The sequence below is a fragment of the Aulonocara sp. 'chitande type north' Nkhata Bay genome, linkage group LG8 (assembly GCF_057382095.1).
Source record: "Aulonocara sp. 'chitande type north' Nkhata Bay isolate Kocher_YH1m ecotype deep benthic linkage group LG8, A_spYH_male_GT1.1, whole genome shotgun sequence".
Lineage (NCBI taxonomy): Eukaryota > Metazoa > Chordata > Actinopteri > Cichliformes > Cichlidae > Aulonocara > Aulonocara sp. 'chitande type north' Nkhata Bay.
Window position 1 is genome coordinate 16,831,953 of NC_141351.1, and position 20,329 is coordinate 16,852,281.

The 20,329-nt window shown below is 38.4% G+C and overlaps 2 protein-coding genes across 5 annotated transcripts in view; one reads left to right on the forward strand and one right to left on the reverse strand.

The window, feature by feature from the left end:
• On the reverse strand, positions 1 to 15,754 carry oat (ornithine aminotransferase). 3 transcript variants are annotated; one of them, XM_086303928.1, is made up of 10 exons: positions 15,579 to 15,754; positions 5,917 to 6,151; positions 4,728 to 4,952; positions 4,547 to 4,642; positions 4,090 to 4,217; positions 3,719 to 3,841; positions 3,189 to 3,317; positions 2,944 to 3,057; positions 2,610 to 2,754; positions 1 to 1,014 (listed from the first exon to the last, which is right to left on the reverse strand). In XM_086303928.1, exons 2-10 carry the CDS (start codon positions 6,125 to 6,127, stop codon positions 854 to 856), a joined length of 1,332 nt encoding a protein of 443 aa, XP_086160054.1. In that variant the 5' UTR covers positions 6,128 to 6,151; positions 15,579 to 15,754; the 3' UTR covers positions 1 to 853. The 3 variants fall into 3 exon arrangements, with proteins under 3 accessions (XP_086160054.1, XP_086160052.1, XP_086160053.1); XM_086303926.1 differs by lacking the exon at positions 15,579 to 15,754 and adding an exon at positions 12,596 to 12,750; XM_086303927.1 differs by lacking the exon at positions 15,579 to 15,754 and adding an exon at positions 9,686 to 9,767.
• Positions 12,894 to 20,329, forward strand: part of lhpp (phospholysine phosphohistidine inorganic pyrophosphate phosphatase) — a 23,563-nt gene continuing 16,127 nt past the window's right edge. The window contains exons 1-7 of one of the 2 annotated variants that reach the window (XM_086303930.1): positions 12,894 to 12,955; positions 13,101 to 13,220; positions 13,348 to 13,535; positions 14,080 to 14,233; positions 14,338 to 14,401; positions 14,507 to 14,599; positions 16,504 to 16,595. In XM_086303930.1, the coding sequence (XP_086160056.1) occupies positions 12,909 to 12,955; positions 13,101 to 13,220; positions 13,348 to 13,535; positions 14,080 to 14,233; positions 14,338 to 14,401; positions 14,507 to 14,599; positions 16,504 to 16,595 (758 nt within the window). In that variant the 5' untranslated portion in view covers positions 12,894 to 12,908. Of the gene's footprint in view, positions 12,956 to 13,047; positions 13,221 to 13,347; positions 13,536 to 14,079; positions 14,234 to 14,337; positions 14,402 to 14,506; positions 14,600 to 16,503; positions 16,596 to 20,329 lie in introns of those variants that run through there. The other variant, XM_086303929.1, reaches the window with a different exon arrangement.

Genomic DNA, 20,329 nt, shown 5'->3' on the forward strand with positions numbered 1-20,329 from the left:
AATAATTTGAGAATAATTTATTTAGAGCGAAACAGATGCAACAACATAAAGTAACATTGTAAGATGACAATCTATACATACTGTAGAAATGTAAAACATGAATACAGTAAACTCTTAACTCCATGCCAAACAAAGCTAGCAGCATAAGCCTTCCAAAGATTCAACAGTCCTTAAACAATATGATGTTATATAAATCAAAATACCAAATCCTTCAGTATGAAGTGTAAATTATTACAATCATGTGGGGTCGTTTCTTCCAGCAATGCACAATCATTTGTATCCTTGTTAATAATTTAGCTTTTGTTTTTGATTTTTAAAAATGTGCTTTTAAGGACGTGGGATTTAAAACTTTTATAAATGTATTGACTTCTAAAGCTCCTTAAGATAGTTTTCATGGAATGAAACAGCAATTATGTCTTTAGTCTAATTAAAAAAAATGAGTAACAGCAGACTAATAAATTTGTTGTTCACTTACACAAGATAGTGTTCATTCAGCCTTGTGAAGGCTTATTAAAACGAAAATCTTTTGTAACTTTTGACCTTTTTCTTTTTAAAATTAAAATTTTAAAAAGAAAACTCATCCTTTACTCCATTTACCGAGAGTCTAAAAGCAAATATTACTACAAACACTGTTCTAACAATTGCAGTCTTTCCTGAGGCTGTCTAGTTTGTCTGTTCAGTGTCAGTGTCCTCAATGACGCAAACACTAAATACACAGTACTTTTATACTGTATTTCTACAGCAATGCCCAGCCCGGAAATACTGATTCTGGAAAAAAAGAAAAAAACTAGCTACTTGACCGATCACAACTTAAGCTAGTAGTCTGAAGGATGTCAGTGTGATGTTCAGTTATTTAGAAAGACATGATGGTTCTTTGGATGATATCAATGCATTCCTCTAGCTCGTCCTCTTTGATGATGAGGGGAGGAGCCAGGCGGATGATGTCACCGTGGGTGGGTTTTGCCAGCAGACCATTGTCACGAAGACGCAAGCACACTCTCCACGCATCGTAGTCTGGGGGAAATTGTTTTAATATAAGTTACACTAATATATCGTTTATACTCATTAAAACAGTGGTTCTCAAGCTTTTCACAATGAGTACCACCATAAAATATATGGCTCTTGAAGTACCACCCTTATGACCAACATTAAAGTACAATAGTATTATTTAACACCACATACAGTTTACACAGACAATTTTATTTCTTATATAAATGTTATTTTAACTGTCATTTCAATGTCAAAGTCAGCGATCACCGTCGGCCTCTCTCAGTTTTTATGATCACTGTTCATTTTAAAGCATTATGATGTAACTACAGCCCAGCCCATGCAGCAGTATATTAATGACTAACCTTATATTGCAGGTTTTCTCCCGATTGAAGTTTGGTCTGTTTACAGCATCCTGTCATGCGATTACATTTGTCCCTACCATCAGAAACTCTCACATTAACTTTTATCGAGTGGAAAAAACTTAGCGTTCATCCTCCAGCTTCACTGTGTTTATATTATGCTAACATAGCTGTGTAGCTAGCCACCACCCAGCACATCATTATATACCAGCTATCCCAACTTCAGTAACCCTACAAACGCTACTGCTGTTTAGTTTTCTGTCTTCATTTATGTCGGAAGTGATAGCAGAGCTGTACGTTTTAATTTTTGCTGTGGCAAATAAGCTACCAGATTTTTGGCTTCACAACCCTCCTTCATGGTTCCTGCATGTCGAATCTCAGTTTGCTCTTTGTGGCATTTCAGCCGATGACACGAAATACTATCATGTGTTGGCCTCACTGGATCGGCTGTGTGATGACCCTCCTCCGGGATCCAACCACCCAAGGGAAATACACTGCTCTCAAGGCGCTGCTGCTGCGGCACTACTCCCTCTCCGATGCAGAGAAACTCCTCTCTCTCTCGGGCTTGGGTGAAGGTACCGCTCTCGAGCTCATGGAGAGCACGCTGTCCTTGCTAGGAATGGTGCTCTCCAGACTCACGTCTTCCTCCGACAGTTACAGGTACGAGCTGGCCTCACCAACTCCCCGCTGCTGGCTGCGAATGATTACTGCTCACTTGCAGAAGAAACAGATCGCATTCTCCTGGCTACCAGGAGCTTCGGCATCCAGCACCGATTCTTCTGGGGGTCTCTGACTCATCGATGCTGGCTGGGATTGAGGCACCGCGGCATCACTGAGAAAGGGCGTGACAGCACCATGCCGCCTTTGCAGTTTTAAGACCCAGGGAAACGAGCCCGCCAGCGCTCTGTAGCAGCAGTCGCGGCTGCTACAGAGCGCTGGCGGGCTCATTTCCCTGGCTGCTCTACATAGAGGACTCATGCTCGGGGAGACATTTCCTGGCCTACTCTGGCTCCCAGAAGAGCCTCTGGAACCTCAACAATGCTATGTTATTTAATCTTTAAAAAAAGATCCCCACGTACCACCAGAGAGAGCCCAAGTACACGTACCACAGTTTGAGAACCACTGCATTAAAACATGATGGCAACACTCAAGCCTTGATAATCTGATAATAAAAGTAGACGACCGTCGATTAGCTTTGTAATCTGATTTCACTGACTAAAATATTTCATGTTAGCTATCAAGAAACGATCACTACTATACCTTTGGTCTCTTTGATGACGACTGCATTGAGGAGGCCTTTTCCTCTCACTGTTGTCACTATGTCTTTGGGCAGCTTGTTGAGCTGAGCCCGCAGCTTTTCCCCCATCCTCTGGGCATTATCTGCCAGCTTCTCCTCCTCCATCACCTACAAATAAGAGCAGCAAGAGTGGAAAACAAACAGGTTGATTATTCTTCTGCTACTGTCAACTTTATTATGCATTTTAAATTTTATGTTCATTTTATTTAATCTGTTTACTCAATAAGGAAAAAAAACTTTTGCTGACTTGTTTTACGTATGCCAATAAGTGAATGTAAAGTGCATTTTAACACTGACCTCTAGCGCAGCAATAGCTACCCGACAGCCCACCGGGTTACCTCCAAATGTGGAGCCGTGCTCACCAGGTTTGATGGTCAGCATTATCTCATCATCACACAGTACAGCAGATACCTAGTGCAGACAAAAACAGATCAGGTTAAGCAAAGGTGAAAAGTTCTGAGTCTACTTTGTCTCACAAATCTTGAACTCCGAGTATTCATAACGTGTAACGAAGCGTGATTGAACCAAAGTAAAATGCTTACTGGGTAAACTCCTCCAGAAAGAGCTTTGCCTAGAATGACCATATCCGGACGAACGTCTTCGTGGTCCACAGCCAGCCGTCGGCCAGTACGTGCCAAGCCTGTCTGCACCTCATCAGCAATCCACAACACCTGAAAAAAGCGTGGAATGTAAATGGACATCTTGTTGTCAAACTTAGAAAAAACAAAGATTGATTAAAGATTTTGTTGACATGCCTTTATTTATGCTATTGGTACATAAACAGACCACTAAGTCATTACACAGCTGTTTCCAGAAAAGTCAAAACACTTCTCTTTCAGCTTTTATCAACCACCTAAGAATTAACTACCTCTACTAAATGCCCGCTCTTTGATGTTGACATTCATATGCTTGAAACCATAAAACAGCATGAAGCAAGCTTCAGGAAATATGCGAAATATACTTGTTTTTATAACAAACACTAGACTCTAGTTCAGTTTGAAGGGAAACATTTGTTTCCATATCAACCTGTAGGTAATTACAACACTTATTTTCCTTTCTGCGCAGGACTTACATTGTATTTTGTGCAAAGTTCCCTGACTTTAGTCAGGTAGCCCTGGTCGGGCACCACCACACCAGCTTCCCCTTGGATGGGTTCCATCATGAAAGCTGCAACATTTTGGTCTTGAAGGGCTTTCTGGAGAGGCGGACAAAAAAAAAGAAAATAAAAAGACAAGTATATGATAATTCTGTCAATAAATAAACAGTACTTCAGTCAGTTATTCACCTGTTATGTTAAAAAAAGGTCTGCATTCACAAAAATAGCTAAATTCAATGTGTAATTTCTACCCTATATGTACACAGATGGTCAGAGTCTCATAGACTATATTATCCACTTAGCATGAAACTAACTGTACAGAAAATCTTGTGCATGAAAACCTGTACCTCTAGTGCAGGTATGTCGTTGAATGGGACCAGTTCAAATCCTGGCATATAGGGGCCGAAACCTTCGTAGCTACTGGGATCAGTGGAGCTGGAGATGGCTGCCATGGTGCGGCCCCAGAAGTTTCCCTCTAATCAAGAAGAGTAAAGAAGATGGTGTGTTTATCATATTATTGTTGTTTGGGGGGAGGGGGATCATATTTTTTTGAACAAAGAACATCTGAAAGATACAATTTCTAAGAAGTAACTTGCTTGGTTTAGCTCACTGGTCTCCTAATCCCGTAATAGTGGAGGTTATTGTGCCTGCCAAGTCAAGAAATGGGTCATCTTACCTTATTAAAGTAAACGTTAGTAACGTTTGGTCTATTTCTTACAGAATGATGCGTAAGGTGAAAAAAAATGGACACACTCACGAAAAGTGAAGTCAATTTCAATGAAAAAAAAACAAAAACCAACTTACCTGCAAAAATGATTTTTGCCTTGTTTTTGGGAATCCCCTTTACATTGTAGGCCCACTTGCGTGCGAGCTTGCAGGCAGTCTCACCACCCTCAACACCTGTTGCATTACAAAATATTAGAGTCAACAAATCTACTCACAATGACCTTCAAAGATAGCTAGCGCAGTCAGGATTAGATGTTACCTGTATTCATTGGCAAAACTTTATCATAGCCAAACATGTTGGTGATATACTCCGCATAGGCTCCCAGCACATCATTATAGAACGCTCTGGAAGTCAAGGTGAGCTTCGATGCTTGGGAGGTGAGTGCAGCTATGATCTTGGGATGGCAGTGGCCCTGGTTTACAGCACTGTATGCACTGAGGAAGTCAAAGTACCGGTTGCCCCCCACATCCCACACATAGATGCCTGGGAGGAAGGGGAAAAAAACAGATGGACATGTCAGGGTTAAGTGGTTTGGAGACAAAGTTAGAGAAGCAAGGTTGATATGGTTTGGACATGTGCAGAGGAGGAAGAGTGGGCAAATGACCTTAAAGATGGAGCTATCAGGCAAGAGGAAAAGTGGATGATTGCAGAGAAAGTTTATGGATGGCATAGAGTAAGATGGAGGCAGGTGATCTGCCATGTAGACACCTAAAGAGAGACGCTGAAAGAAGTAATAATGGTCAAGAAGAAAAGCAAGTTCTCCAGAAAAACTACAGTGAAACCACAAACCTGTTATATTAATTATAGTGTTAGCTTTAATAGTCATAGATCACTGTGGAGAAGTCCTGGACCACACCTAAACTCAAGGAATGAACCGGTTTTATGTCTACACATAACAGACAACTTTAAATTGTATGTTGAGGCACTTTGTTAGTAGAAGTCTGTTGCATAAATATATGTGTTCCCATTTCTTTAGTTGAAACAATGAACAATTTAAAAGATAGTCTGACAGGCATAAAATTGTACTTTTGCAACAACAATACAATTTCCAAAGAGCAATGTGTTGAAATCTGACTAGTTTCATTTTCAAAGACCTCAAATACACTGCCAATGTAGTAAAACCACACTTGGATAGAAAGAACAGACCTCAACACTGTTGAAGCACTGTGGGATCATCTTGACAGAGAACAGAACAAAAGACAGCCAACAGCCAAAGAACAGCTTTGACTGTCCTTCAAGAAGCCTGGAGAACTATTCTTGACGACTATGCCAAGAAATGATGAGAAAGCTTAACTAAGAGAGGCTGTGTTAAAGAGTAAAGGTGGTCATACCAAATATTGACTTCTAAGCTCATAATTGTATCAAGATATAAAGTAACGAGGGGTGGCTCAATACTGTTGCACAGTTCTGTATTGTATTAATTTTAATAGTCATATGCCAAACGTACCTTCTCCTCTCTCCAGGGCCACAGGAAGGGGATGGTAGTTGTGCGCTCCATGCTTGCCTTCACGAGCGTAGATTTCCTCAGAAGTCAACGAGCGCTCAACCCTCTTTTTGGAGGCGGCAGTTGAGACGGGGCGCGTCCCAGAATGGATGCCATAACGGAGAGCAGGTGCGGTATGGATCGCACGGCTCAGCTGGAGAAACATTCCCTTCATTTGTTTTTATGCTGTGTGACACGTCTGCAAGTTTAAGCACAAACAACAGTTGTACATATCTGAAACATTTTCAAATTGGAGATACAACGGACAAACAAAAATGTGTAACAGAAAAAAAAAAACCTTCCAAACAGCACCTAAACTGTATAATTGAACCTATAAATAAAATATACCTAAGAATTAAAGACGGTGGAAAAAATGATAATGTCAATGACTGAAATTCATTCCCATGAAGACGTTTGTCAGAGTTGGTATAAACAGAAGTTAAAATGACTCATAGGGAAGGGCATTCACAACAAAATAAGATGACGTCATTGACTTTCTGTGGAATTGTTATTGACAACAGGATTGGAGCCTCTTTAGTGCCCAACATTGAGAGAGCATATTGGGTGCTCGCCCTGAAACCCCTCAATGAAACTTTCCTAGGAGCATTCCCGGTCAAGTTCTTAAGCCACAGAGAGAAAGAATAGGTCCTTAACAAAACTTGGCAGATGAGCGCTGGTTTAGCTCACTGGGTTAAACAGACAGCCTGGGTTTGAATCTACCTGAAGGTCATTCCACAGGCCTCTTACATGGGACTTTCAAGATATAAAACATGTTGCAACAGTTTGATTTGGCAGCGTTTTTATACCAGACAGCCTTCCTGATGCAACCCCAAGAAATACATGTTTCAAAATAAGTATTACCTCATTCAGTAATGTAGTTATACAAATTTCAGATTGTGAGCGAAAAACGACTTAATGCATCTCAGGCCTTTGCAGAAGCCGTTGAAAGGTTGACCTTAACAGTTATCCATAAAATACCCACAACCACAATAACAATGACTGAGAGCATTTTATGGATTGTGGGTTGTTGCTGTTTATCGTCCATCTGGCACTTACTCAAAGCTTCTATCCAATTTCTTCGACTTTATAATGTTATTAATGATCGGTTCAAATAAATTAATTAGCTTTGGTGATTTTAACATGATTGTAGACACTGAAAACAACAGCCTGGATAATCCATTAGACCCAACTGGCTTCTCTCAAAATGACTCATCTTTTTAATTATACTCTTGATCTTGTCCTGACAACAAACTGATAATTTAACAGGTTTTCCTCAGAATCCTTCTGCATCGGACCACTTTTTGATGACATTTAAATTTACTATTATGTATTACACAGCACTGGGGAACAGATTTCATTACAGCTGATGTCCTTTTGAAAGCGCAGTAACTAAGTTTAAGGCAGTAATTCCTCCAATGGTATATTCTGCCAAGACAATCCAGAGGAGCTAACTAAATTTTACTCCCACAGAAGTCAATTACTTTGCTACTAGAGTTAAATCCTCACTGTGTACAACACTGGATACTGTGGCTTTTCTGACAAATAAAGCTACAAATCTTAACTCGTACTTAACTCACAAATGCGCTCCTTAAAGCAGATAACTTGGAAGCTGGAGAGGAAATAGTGTTGCACTTGTTTAGAAGATCTTTATATAGCAAGGAAAATTGTTGTATTTCTCTTTCTGAAAAAACAGCTTTGGATAAAGCTAGGACATCTTGTGACGTATCACTCAAAGAAATGGGACCAACTCCAGGTTTCTTTTCAAAAATGTAGAAAGGCGGACCAAGTAAAACTGCTGAAATTTAGACACGCTGTCTCTCCTCGCCTAGCAAATTAATTACTACTACTACTACTTATTCCTGCGTCTTTTAGGATCTTACAAAGCTTCAAACAACGTATCGACTATTAAATTAGTCGTCAACGATTTTGATAGTCGACGTAATCGTGACTAGTCGACTAACCGTGGCAGCCCTACCATCAACATGCAAAAATTCTCAAGATTCTACCATTGATTAATAGGAGAACCTTCAGCTATCAGGCCCCTCTAATCTGGAAACAACTTCCGGATTGGATTTGGGAGAGAGACACCCTCTCTACTTTTAAGACCAGACTTAAAACATAGATCTTAAAACTTATGGATCAGGTGAACCTGAACCATCTCTGCTTCAAGTGCTTGCTGACAGAGGGGATTGTCTAAGGGTTGGGGTTTTGAGGTGACCGTTTTTGTGATCTGATACTATATAAAAAAAAAACTGAATTGAATTTATAACTACTGCGAATATACTCCAAGTCAAGTAACTTTAAACAAGTTGTGAATGTTGTTTTTAATTCAGATGAATATTCCTTTTAAAACCCCATACAAACTTCAAGATTAATTACAGTTACATTGGTTAGTTGGCTAACTCACCTGAGTCTATTTGGCAGTGCCAAACAAAGTGTACTTTGATATTTGTTTTAGGGAGAATTGAGCAGACAGCTTCAGTTGAGTTGAGATAGGAAATAGATGACTTATTCACAGGGGCCAGTGCATATTGGTAATCCAACATCCCAATAACCAAAGTTTACAGATTTACAGATGCTTTAATTCTAAATAGAGACCTTAATTATAAAACAGGCAGTAGCTGGGAAGATTCTCAGTCTTTCTGTGGTATTTTTGGAGTGCTTTTGTACCATGTTTGTACTATTTTTTGTCTGTTTTAGTTTTCTCTCATTTTTTGGGTAAATATTACTGCTAAATTGTCGTGTCTGTTACACATTACTGCTATTCATCATTTTATATATTTTAGGGCAATTTAATATACAGCATTACAACATATTTTACAAGGATGTGTTTGAAACATACGTGTTTGTTAAATGGCCTTCATTTTTATCACAAACATGCAAAATGATCTTTCCATTTTTTCCCCACCACTTGATATGAAGAACTTTATGAGATAATTAAATTAAAGTAACTAAATTTTAAAACCAACTGCACTAGTTGTAATATGCTAAAAGAGCAACAATTGTCTCTGAGATATATCAGAACAGAAAAGACCCCACGTAATATGACATAAAAACACCAGGATTTTTTACCTTAAGTACAGTGTTGAATCAACTGAGTTTAAATATATAATAGTGGTAGATTTTAATGACACATTTGTATTATGTTGGCAAAGTGTAATGAGGCTAGTCACATGAACTAGCCAGCTAGCTAGCTAATTAACTAACTGCTGTTTGCTAGCTAAGGTTAAAATTACTTTTGGTTAAAGGGATACTGCTTAATAATAATGTTTTTACATGGCCTTGGTCTTCTCTCAGCCTCAGATAATCACAGATAGACGAAATGTCATAATTTTCTACAGTAAAAATATAACTAATAAGATAAAATAAAGATTTAATCACCATTTCTATCAAACAATGCTATCCAAATTAACTGTAGTTATCACTGCGAGGTAAAAGGGCCTCAACTAGAATTAACACAAATATCCAAATACATGAGATGGAATTTCACCCATTACTCACTACGCTGAGAAACAGTATCTTAAATGCTAATATAATATGATATAGTAAGCATAATATGCATTTTATGTTTGCAGTGAGCTTTGCACGATAACAAGGTCGAGGATAGAATCTAACTGCTCATTAACTTGTTTTCTTACATAAATTCAATACAACAAGTACATCTATTAATTAACTCAATGGCACATGTGTAAACATTTAAAATCAATAAAAGCAGAAGAAACTACTCACTTACAGGTCAAGAACAATTGACAGCACAACAGCCAAAGTTGTGACCCTCCCCACACCTTTCCCTTGCCTGGAATTTCAGATTCACCCAAAACAACTTTAGTTTCAGCCCATTTTGTCCTTTCATAATAAAAGTCCTTAATATTTCACTGTGCTATGGATACAATGGCGCACAGAAGTACATTCAAGCAGTTTACTGCAGATTTTAAGAACTTTTTATTGTTATTCATTAAGAAATAGATTTGGTTTTTCTAAATAAAATGATTATGGTATCTTTCAACAAAATATGGGGATTTAAATAAAACACTACATAAAAACTCCATAAGGTAGCTAAAAATAGCTAATTCCACAAATTTGTGGGAAAAAAGATCTTTATTCATTTAGTGTTAGTGTAATTTTCTTTTCAGTGGAAGGACTTCGGGGTCTTGTTCATGAGTAAGGGGAGATCAGCAGAGGATTGGTGCAGCGTCAGCAGTCATGCAGATGCTGTTGTCTAATTGAAAGAGCCTGTTAATGCATAAAAGGAACAGTTTGATGGCAGCAAAACAAAACCTTAAGCAAGTTGTTCTAAGAAGGCATTGGTAAAGAATAAAGTTAAAGTAAATGTTTTGGGGTAGTGAAGTGAAACCACGACCTAATAAAAAACTGTGGGAAAAATTAGCTAACTTACAAGCAGTCAGACTTTCTTGTAATTTTTCAGGCTTTCTTTGGAAAGCTAGCCCTTCTCAAAGGAATGTTTTCTTGCTCATTAAGCAACTTAACACTGATCTGTGAATCGCTCAAACATAAGGCACCTAACTAAAAGGATGAACCTTTGTGTCTGTTGAATCTACACGTAACAAAGAACCAATTTTTGAAAATATCTTTCCACACTTTGTTACCAGCAGCATGTCAGGAAAAGAAAAAAAAAATCATAATTTGTTCCCATTTTTAGTTAAATCTACAAACATTTACAAAAAATAACAATGTAGCAGCTTGACATGCACAAAATGGTATTGATAAGACACCCAAAGAACTATTGCTATGGTTTGCAGGTTATTCTTGAAACTGTGGAGGATCTGTCATGGTTTTAGGCATCATATCAGCCAGTGGTTTTGGGGATGTCGGCACAGCAGCTTCATTTTTTAGAAAAAAAACACAATGGAACACTATTAGTCATGAATTGGCCTCCCCATAGCCCGGTTCTCAATTTTACTGAAGCAGGTAGGGATCGTCATCTTGACAGAGAACAGACCAAAGGCAGCCAAAATCCAAAGTAGAACTTTTAAGAAGTCTCATAAAGTTCTCTTGAAAAACAACTCTTCTTCTTCTTTTGGCTGCTCCCTTTAAGAGTCTATCTCATCCTTATCTTTGAGTCTTCTTCTGTCACATCAACCATCTGCATGTCATTCTTTACTACTTCCAAGAATCTTCTCTGTAGTTTTATTTCTTCCATCCTCGTCTTTCCCTCTCTACTTTTAGGACTGCGTAAACGTGAAAATTTCTAACATATAATAATGAAGTTACATTTAAACATTTCAAAGGTTTTAAGTAAACAAGAAAAAATTTGAATAGTTACAAAAAGGTTACTGTAAATTCATGCCTGAGACTGTTTCAAAATAAAATGCAGCATCAGAGTTGGAACTTTAATAAGCTGATATACTCCAATGTGAAATTCCACAGACTGCATAGGTTTTACAGGCCTGCTGAACAATGCTTCCCTTTCAAAACCAGCACAATGTGTTGAATGTAAAACACTCCCATACTAAAGGCGGGTTAACAAAAAAGTAATCCCACAGCAGTATGGCAGCTGTTCTAGACTTTTCCACTGTTCATGAAAATAGGCTTTCTTGAATATAGGTGAGAAATACATGGTAAAACAAATCGCTCTGATGTGTCTCACATCATTGTGTTTATTAGGGCTTTTGTCTTTTCGCTGGAAAGTTGTTGTTGTTGTTTTTTAAGTTTTATTACAGTTAACTAAAACTACACATGTAATTTTAGTTTGACAACATAACTACGAAAATAAAATTCAGCAGAAAACAGTGTTATAAATACACCAACTTAACTATAAAAATAATATACAGGAAGTAACCTAAACAATACTCTTTGTTGGAACAACCATCATTTAATTTGCTTATTGAGAGTTGCAGTTCTTCGTGAGTTAGCCTGTAGTTTAATATCTATTGTAAACCTCTTTAATATCTTATCACGGAAAAATATCTCCTTATTTATTATATCCCTAGCTCTATTACTAAGAAGACAAACTAGATAATGTTATTGCAATAATGTTATTGGAATGCTATAAGCCACCTTCTGAGGGAAATCTATTATTACCTAAGTCAATATGATTAAACTAACAAGAGTGTAGACAGCAGCTTTAGCATGTACAGCACAGAATAAACACTCTGTAAATTGGAAGGTTTAATGTAATGACACTGCACGTGTCCCTGCTGATGTGCCGCAGACAGCATTAAAGCTCCTTTTAGGTGAGCCATGATAGGCTGTCGTGGGAGCTGCCTCCGGGATACACCCACCAGCCCCAGCAGGCTAAATAAAGATGGGCAGTTAAGAGTTCTTTCAGATTATGTATATTTATATTTATATCTCAGTTCTCCAAAACAATCCCGGATTATACAAACCTGTATCGTGGCCCTGAGACATGAGCTGCAGCGATCTGTAGTTTAAAATGATCGAGTGGTTAAATGTGATGCTTATCAGCGATTCAGTATGAATTAACACAGGTTCCTTATCTTATCTCGTCCCCCTTTAAAACGCATCTAAATTGCTGCAGAGACACAGGTGCTTTGTTTCCTTTATGTAATACCGGATAGCAGAGGAACATGAGCAACTTCCGGATGCCAAATTTCCATCCCTAAATTATTTAAGAAAAAAATTCAAAAAGAGGAAGGAAAAATAAAAGGAAGTCAGACAGTACCAGAAGAAAGCCGAGCGTGGTCAAATCTCTCTTTCCAAGTCGATGATGCTTGTCCTTTATAGACACACCAGCTGGTAGCTCTTCTGTTTTGTGCAGTGGGAAGGCAGTGTCGTGGCTCTTTCAATGCGACTGCGTCACGGTGAGATGGGGTACGCCTACATGTTGCAATTCACGCAGTAATTGCATAATTTAAAAGACAGCAAGTATTATATCACTGAAATAAAAATGTATTTTTTCATTCTGTTTAGGTATTTTTATTAATTCATGATTAAATAAATTACTTCTTTGAAATTAATTTCTAAGTTTATTTTTAATGTTCCGTCCAGAATTTATTGAAAGCACTTCGTCTGGGATCCAATGGTGAGTCTAATTATACTTAAAGATGTACATTTAAAAAATACTGTTTTGTATGTTTTCGATAAACACATTAAACTTCACACGTGCTTTGCCACATGCCGCTTTATATTACACGCATGCGTACTAATCACTTCGGCATGGCGGACAGTGGCTGGCCGGGCTGTGCTAAGAGTTTAAAAGGTGTCATTTTGGACCTGTGTGGAGTTTTATATGACAGCGGGGAGGGCGACGGAGTTGCAATTCCTGGCTCGATCGAAGCTGTGAAAAAGTGAGTGAAAATTTTACGTAGAAATTTGATTAGCTTTACGTCTTCAGTTTGAATAGCTGTCAAAGTCCGTCACTCAGACTTAATGATGTATGTGACCACCTGCTTTGCCCTCCTGACCTATTGAAAGGCTCAAGGAATCCGACCTGCAGCTGCGATTCTGCACCAATGAGACCCAGGCCACCAGAGAGAAGTTTGTAGCCAAGCTTCGAAGATTGGACTTTGACATCTCTGTATCTGAAGTCTTCCCTCCTGCGCCTGCAGCCATAGCTGTTCTCAAAGAAAGAGGTTTACGTCCTCACTTGCTGGTGCATGATGGTAAGATTCATATTTGAGCATCTAAAGTTTTCAGACCACTTTTTAGTTGATTGTGTTCTAAGAGTGCACTTGGAATAAATGCACATTAAAAGCCCTGGTATAATATATGTGAGGAGTACATAAAGGGTTTTTTTCTGTTACATTCTGGTGTTAAATTATAAACTGACTCATTTAATCTCAAGTCATCTTGAGTGTTCTGCTGGACCACGTCTAACTTGGCTATTGAATGGAACTTAAATTGTCTCATAAGTAAAACAAGACTTATGTGTCTTATAATATGATTTACTTGGTAAAGTCTCCCCTTTTGCAGCATAAGACATTACTTATTCTTACAAATACCTAGCATGAATCCATATACAGTATATAAATTATATTTGATGTATGAAACTAAAATTTCACAATAATCATTATGTCCATCGTGCCCAAATTTTAAATCATAAAATATTCAGACTAATCAAAGCGGGTTGAGCTGAAAATTATCTAATAATTTAATGATTTTAGATGCAATAACCCATTTATGACTGACTTTGCTCCTTCTCTGCAGGACTTCTCCCGGAGTTTGACGGTGTTGACAAAACCAACCCAAACTGTGTGATTGTAGGAGATGCAGCTGAAAAGTTTTCCTATCAGAACTTGAACGAGGCTTTCAGGGTCCTCATAGGCCTGGAAAAGCCGGTGCTTTTCTCCCTGGGCCAGGGGTAATTAAATATTACTAGCCAACCGACATTACTCTATTGCTTATTCCAAGTAACGCATCATTATATAATGAAATGTATTTATTGATGTTAATCTTTCTTCATAGGCGATACTACAAGGAGACGGACGGTTTAAAATTAGATGTTGGTGTTTACATGAAAGCTCTGGAGGTAAAATAGGTGCACCGATATTTTGATATATTTTTTTTTTAGAGTTCAGTGGAAATAAATAAGTTATTTTTAATGTTGGCTTTTTTGTGTTTTTGTTCTTTTTAGTATGCCTGTGATTTAAAGGCAGAAGTAATTGGAAAACCTTCCCCGACATTCTTCCGGAGTGTTCTCAATGATATGGGCCTTAAACCACATGAGGTATGCAGCAATACATGGCCCTGCATGTGCACAGAGCACAAGTTAGGATGGAAAAGTTTACTGTCAGTTGTGCAATAAAGACCAGCTGCCTTTAGTTCTTGTTTTGCAGGTTTGCTTTGTTGAGCTTGTTCCTCTGTGCTCTGACGCTCCTGTTCCAGTTTTTCCAACAAATTCTGAACCAATGACACAGTGTTTTCTTTCTAGTTTTGCATCTGTAGTCTACCACAATAGATTGCACTTTAGTCACATATAGCTAACTTTACAAACTTTCAGCTTTAATTTTTTTATTTTCTTTTTTAAAAATAATAATCCTGTCATCCTGTAATTTAGTTGTTTTCTACAGTCTTTCAGGCCTCTTGGTGTTGCTGAACTATCCAGTGTTTTCATTCATTTTAAGAATGTACCAGAGTGTTGATTTAGCCACTCTTAAAGATTTCCTATCTCTCTGATGGGTCTTTTTTTGTCTTTTCAGCCAAAATATGGGCGTCAATGCTTTCAGCAACATGTTATCAATATTTAAAATGACAACTAAAAGCTGCACAATATGATTTCAACACATCGAATCAACTATATCACTATATCTGCTTTTGTTTTTTATAAGTCTGATATCATATGTTTCATTATTGAAAGTATTTGTAAGAGTAAGCATTGTGTTATGTTGTATGAGAAGAATGCAAAAGAAGACACTTTAACAAGTAATTCATATTATGACACAAGTTTTGTAATACTTGTGGAATTATAATATATAACAGATAAACATGGTCTTTTGATTTGATTGTAAAATTCCTACAGGCTTTTTTTTTTTTTGGTTACTTTTTCATGTAGAGGAACAAATCCACCAACACAGACACAAGAATGTTAACGAAAGTTTCAATAATCTCAGTACAAGTTTCACTCTAGTAATTTTCCTTCTTTCTCAGATACATGGATGTATTCACAGCTAACTTTGCCATCCTCTCCAGAGCACTCATTTACTCACCCAGGCTCTTTTCCTTGTTTGTCGAGTCACTCACTTAAAAAGCTCCCTTACAGACCCACTGTTATTCTCTTCTTTGTTTCTTTAAGAAATGCCTTCTTAGAATCATTGAACAACGGCCTGTTTGGCCCAGTCAATTGATACTGAACTCCTCCTGTGTTCAAGGAACTCTCTGTACCAGCTCTGTCTCCGCTTTCATCAGCTTCCCCTCCTTTCTTTGTGCCTCTGCTTCATTAATAAAGTAAAGTAGTTCCATGGTTTGACCTCACTGAGCATGCAAAGCAGGTCTAGGGTGTGGATGTTTTTTAAAACACATCTGCACTAGGTTCTCTTAGGAGTCTGTAGCCACCTCTTTTTGCCCTTGACACACTTGCATTGAAGGGGGAAAAAAGCTGCTCCTGTTTAATCTCGCGAGTAGTTTAAGTAGTCGTATTTTATCTAAAATTAGTGACGCTGGTTGAATTCTTAATCCCCGTTTTTGTTTTAATTCTCCCAGTGCACTATATTTGTTCTAATATGTCTCCTTTTTGTTTTTCTTGTGTTGTAGAGAGCCCATCATGGGTTGCTCCTTTGTTTTTGTCCTCATCCCCCTTTGTGGCTTCTTTAGTGGGCAGTGGTGCAAAAGGTTGGTCAGTTGAGATGACGACTAAGCAGGTTTTGAAAGGAAACATGAGTAGAATGGAGGCCTGGATGAAACTGATCTCCCCAAGCGCTAATGAAGCTTAGTAAGGAAGCAAGGACATCAGAGAATAACTTCTGGCAGCTCGGTGCAGTAATGATCTGTAGTGTATCCAAATGTTCAAAAACATACTGTAGTGGTATTAACAAGTGATATAGTTGGTTAACCACAAAGGGTCAAGTATTGTGTCATCAGTTGCACGGATTATGGAACTGCTGTTTTCTCTTTCTTCTCCCTTCTCACGTTCAGGTGCTGATGATTGGAGACGATCTTTTAAATGATGTAGGTGGGGCCCAACATTGTGGAATGAAAGGTGTACAGGTGCGGACTGGCAAGTACAGGTCAGTGTTATCCTAAATCTACAAATATGCTATGTGAACTGTGATTTGTCTATGTTGGGTAACCGTTTTATCTAACGGTTACAGTCAGTATGTTCTGTCCTGAATAATCCATATTCTTACTGTCTGTTTTACTTATCTGTTTAATTATATGGTTATTAAAGATAAAAATAATAGAAGTAAATATTGTCATCGGCCATGTTGCTGCTACTCTTCTTTTCATTTCATTTTATTTCATTTAATTTTTTGTTTCACAGATGGTACGTAAGCTGGTTATTAACAAATATCTACTCATTTAATCACATGGCAGCAAATCAGTGTATTTTAGGCATGAAGATATGATCAAGACGGCCTACTAAGGTTGAATTTGAGCATCAGAATGGGGAAGACAGGCAATTTAAGTCACTTTGATCGTGCTGTGGATGTTGTTGTGAGACAGGCTGGTCAGAAACTGCTGATCCAATGGGATTTTCCCACGCAACCAAGTGTGCAGTTTACAGGCCCTAAAAAGAGTAAATATCCAGTGAGCGGCAGGGTAAAAAGTACCTTGTTGAAACCAGAGGTCAGTGGAGAGACTGCTGGAGCCGATAGGAAGACCGTAACCATTAATCCAATAACCACCAATTACAACGAAGGTATACAGAGGAGCATCTCTGAACGCACAACACGTCAAACCTTGATTGACCACACTGGCTGCCTCTCTTGTAAGCTAAGAAAATGAACCTAAGGCCACAATTCACACACAAAAATCTCTGAGCAATGTTTCCAGCACCTTGTTGTATCTATGCCACAACGAATCAAGGCAGTTCTCAAAGCAACATGGGGTTCAACTAGTACTAGCAAAGTGTACCTATTAGGGTTTCTGTGAGTGCATTTGAAAAAAATGTCCTTGCAAGAAGCTGCTTAGTTTGTCCACAAGGGGGCAGCATTACACCAGATTTGGGGCGCAATGTTTCCTTTGTAATGAACAGGCTTCCTGTGAGTCAGCCACCATATTCTTAAATCCTCAGATTTGTTTATTTGATTGAGAATCTGCCAGAAAAAGCTTTATTCTCTCCACATGTAGATGCTCGTTGCCCGCAAGGTCGTAGTCACCAAAGGGTTTATAGTCCCAAATCTGGGGAGTACTGGGACGCCTTCCTTATGGTGTAATTACGGAAATTTATGGTTGATTATTTTAGAACCATGTGGTACTTACAGTTTAAAGAAAAGAGAAGAGTTTCTGGGTGTAAGAGAGGATGCTGGTATAGAACTACATTATGCCATATGTACTGTTTACTATAATTTTAGTATGTCTGCAGTTCTGGTAAGTAATATAAATGCTTTACCCTTTATATGCATGTTTAAGGATATGTGAGAAAAGTGATGACGTTTTTTTTGGTTTTTTTTTATTTCTACCTTACTCTTGCAGCTTATGCAGGTTTTCCCCAAAGTAAAATAATTGCTACAAACAAAATTGTGGGCTTTTAATATTTACCTTTGTCTTAACGTGAGTAACCCTTATGTAAAGATGGATAGCTAGCAACTGTAGCTGTCAGATGCATGCAACAGAATATGAATATGGAAATATTTAAATTGCCTGCAAACCACGCATCAATCTGACGAGTGCTCTTCTTTATTACCTGCCCTGCCAACGTAGACTGGCATGCAGGTTGCAGTCATGTGACCAGAGAACGCTGAGTAATCTGCTTGAGCATCACTCAGCATTAATCCTTAGCTAAGAGCATGGTCACTCATTATAAAAGCTGCCCTCTGTCTGGGCAGTCATTCGTTCAGAGAGAGAAAGACAGACCTGCACATCTCTGCATGTTTAGCTTAGAAGCCAAGTGGGCTGAACTTTTTCTACTGTAGAGTCTCAGTGGAGTAAGCACATGAATTCATCTGGTTTGTGTGACTTCATAGTCTACTCCAGGCAGCTCGGTTGAGCTCCAGTGTGCTGACACTCTGAACAGTGTCAATTCTACTAAACAGGGTAAAAGGGATTAAATTATATCACTGCCTAACTATGTTTTGTGGAGAAAGCATCTGGTTATAGATTAGCAGAGGAACATGTGTGAAACTAGTGTTGGGTTCCATGACATGCTGTTTATCAGCTGTGGATTTATTGCTATTAGTATTATCAAAGGGGTTTATCTGCGGAGAGCTGAGCAGAGCAATATAATGACTCAAAGGAAACCAAAACTGTTATTATGAATGATTAAGAAATCATCTGTGTTTCGAATGTATTGCTGCAATAGCAGCTCTGAACAGCACATCATGTGGGTGTGAAACAGTAATAACAGAAGAGCCTCACAGTATTTGTGTATTCTTTTGCCCACAACTAGGAACAGAGTATAAAGGCTGTTCATTTATGACACCTAAAGCGAACTGTCTTTGTTTATTAAACATGGGAAACTTAATAATAACCCAGAACTCGGAGTGCCCAGACTTGCTGACTTTACACGTTCTCTGAGAGGAAGAGGAGTAACTTTGACATTAACAGTGTTTCAGTGGGAATTTGAGTAGTGGGGGGAGACTTGAGATTTAACATTGTTTAGCTAAACGGGCCCGGTGAACCCAGGCTCGCTTTGAGCGGCTATAAACCCTCAGTCATAACTGTGAAAACACAGCTGTTTCCAAGTCAACCAGATGCTGCGCAGGCCTCCAGTTCCCATCACACTCGGAGAAATTACGGATTCAAATACCCCAGACTCGGTGACAAGACAGGAAGGGAAAAAGATACAAATCAAATCGTATCAGCTTGTGTGAAAATGCTTTTCACTTGACATACTCATAGCTCTGGACAACTTTAAGCTTTTTTTTCTTTTCTTTTTTTTTTTTGAGTGTCTACTTTTAAAAAATCCTCTCTAAAGTTTTACATCCTTTGAAGTTGGTTCACAAGCCGGTTTTGTTTTGTTTTTGTTGGCTGCTTCAGGGATGAAGAGCCAAAATTGTGCCTCGCTCATTCTGAAGCTATATGTGTGTCTTTGACCTTTAATGTGTTAAAAGCTAAAGTCTGTAGTTTTTTAAAGTATCAAATAGAACTTAATGGATACATGTTATAGTAAACCTATACGATAAGAGGGTTTTATGTGCACTTAAGTGCTCACTTTAGTGTTAAATAAGATGTATTTTCTTATATATGTGGCTCATTTTGATTAAATTCAAAAGTGGAGCTAGCAACGTGACTTTGCTGGACTAGTTGGTGAGCTATAGGCACAACATAAGGGCATTTGTAATTGGCAGTTCTGCTAGCAGTCAAATTTCCCTTGTTCTTGTATATAACGAGTGAAAGTTAATGCACCTCAAGGGAGCCAGAGAACCCTTTGCTCTTTAATGTAGACCAGGTTTGCAAAGAGGGGCCTACCACTGAAAAGTGGGTGGAAATTACACTGAGAGTATAGAGATCGGACTGCTGATGTTAATCAGCTGCATGGGAACAATCCACAGACACTGAGCTCTGCTCCAAACCCCACTCAGGCTTTCACTTCTCAAGTTACATGCTTAATGGCAGTCAGAACATTATAGCTGTATATGAAATTTCAGTGGTTACTGAATACCATCCATATTACACTTTATCCATAACTGCTGTTTATGCTATTGAAAATCAGAAATCAGTAGTTGGTTAGGTTTCAGGTGTAATTTTAAAAACACAAATTAAATTATTGTTCTGATGAAGCTCTGCTGTGTGTAGGAAAAAGCTCTTGGACTGATGTTGGCCTGAAATGCAGATTGTAACAATAATTGATTGGACAATT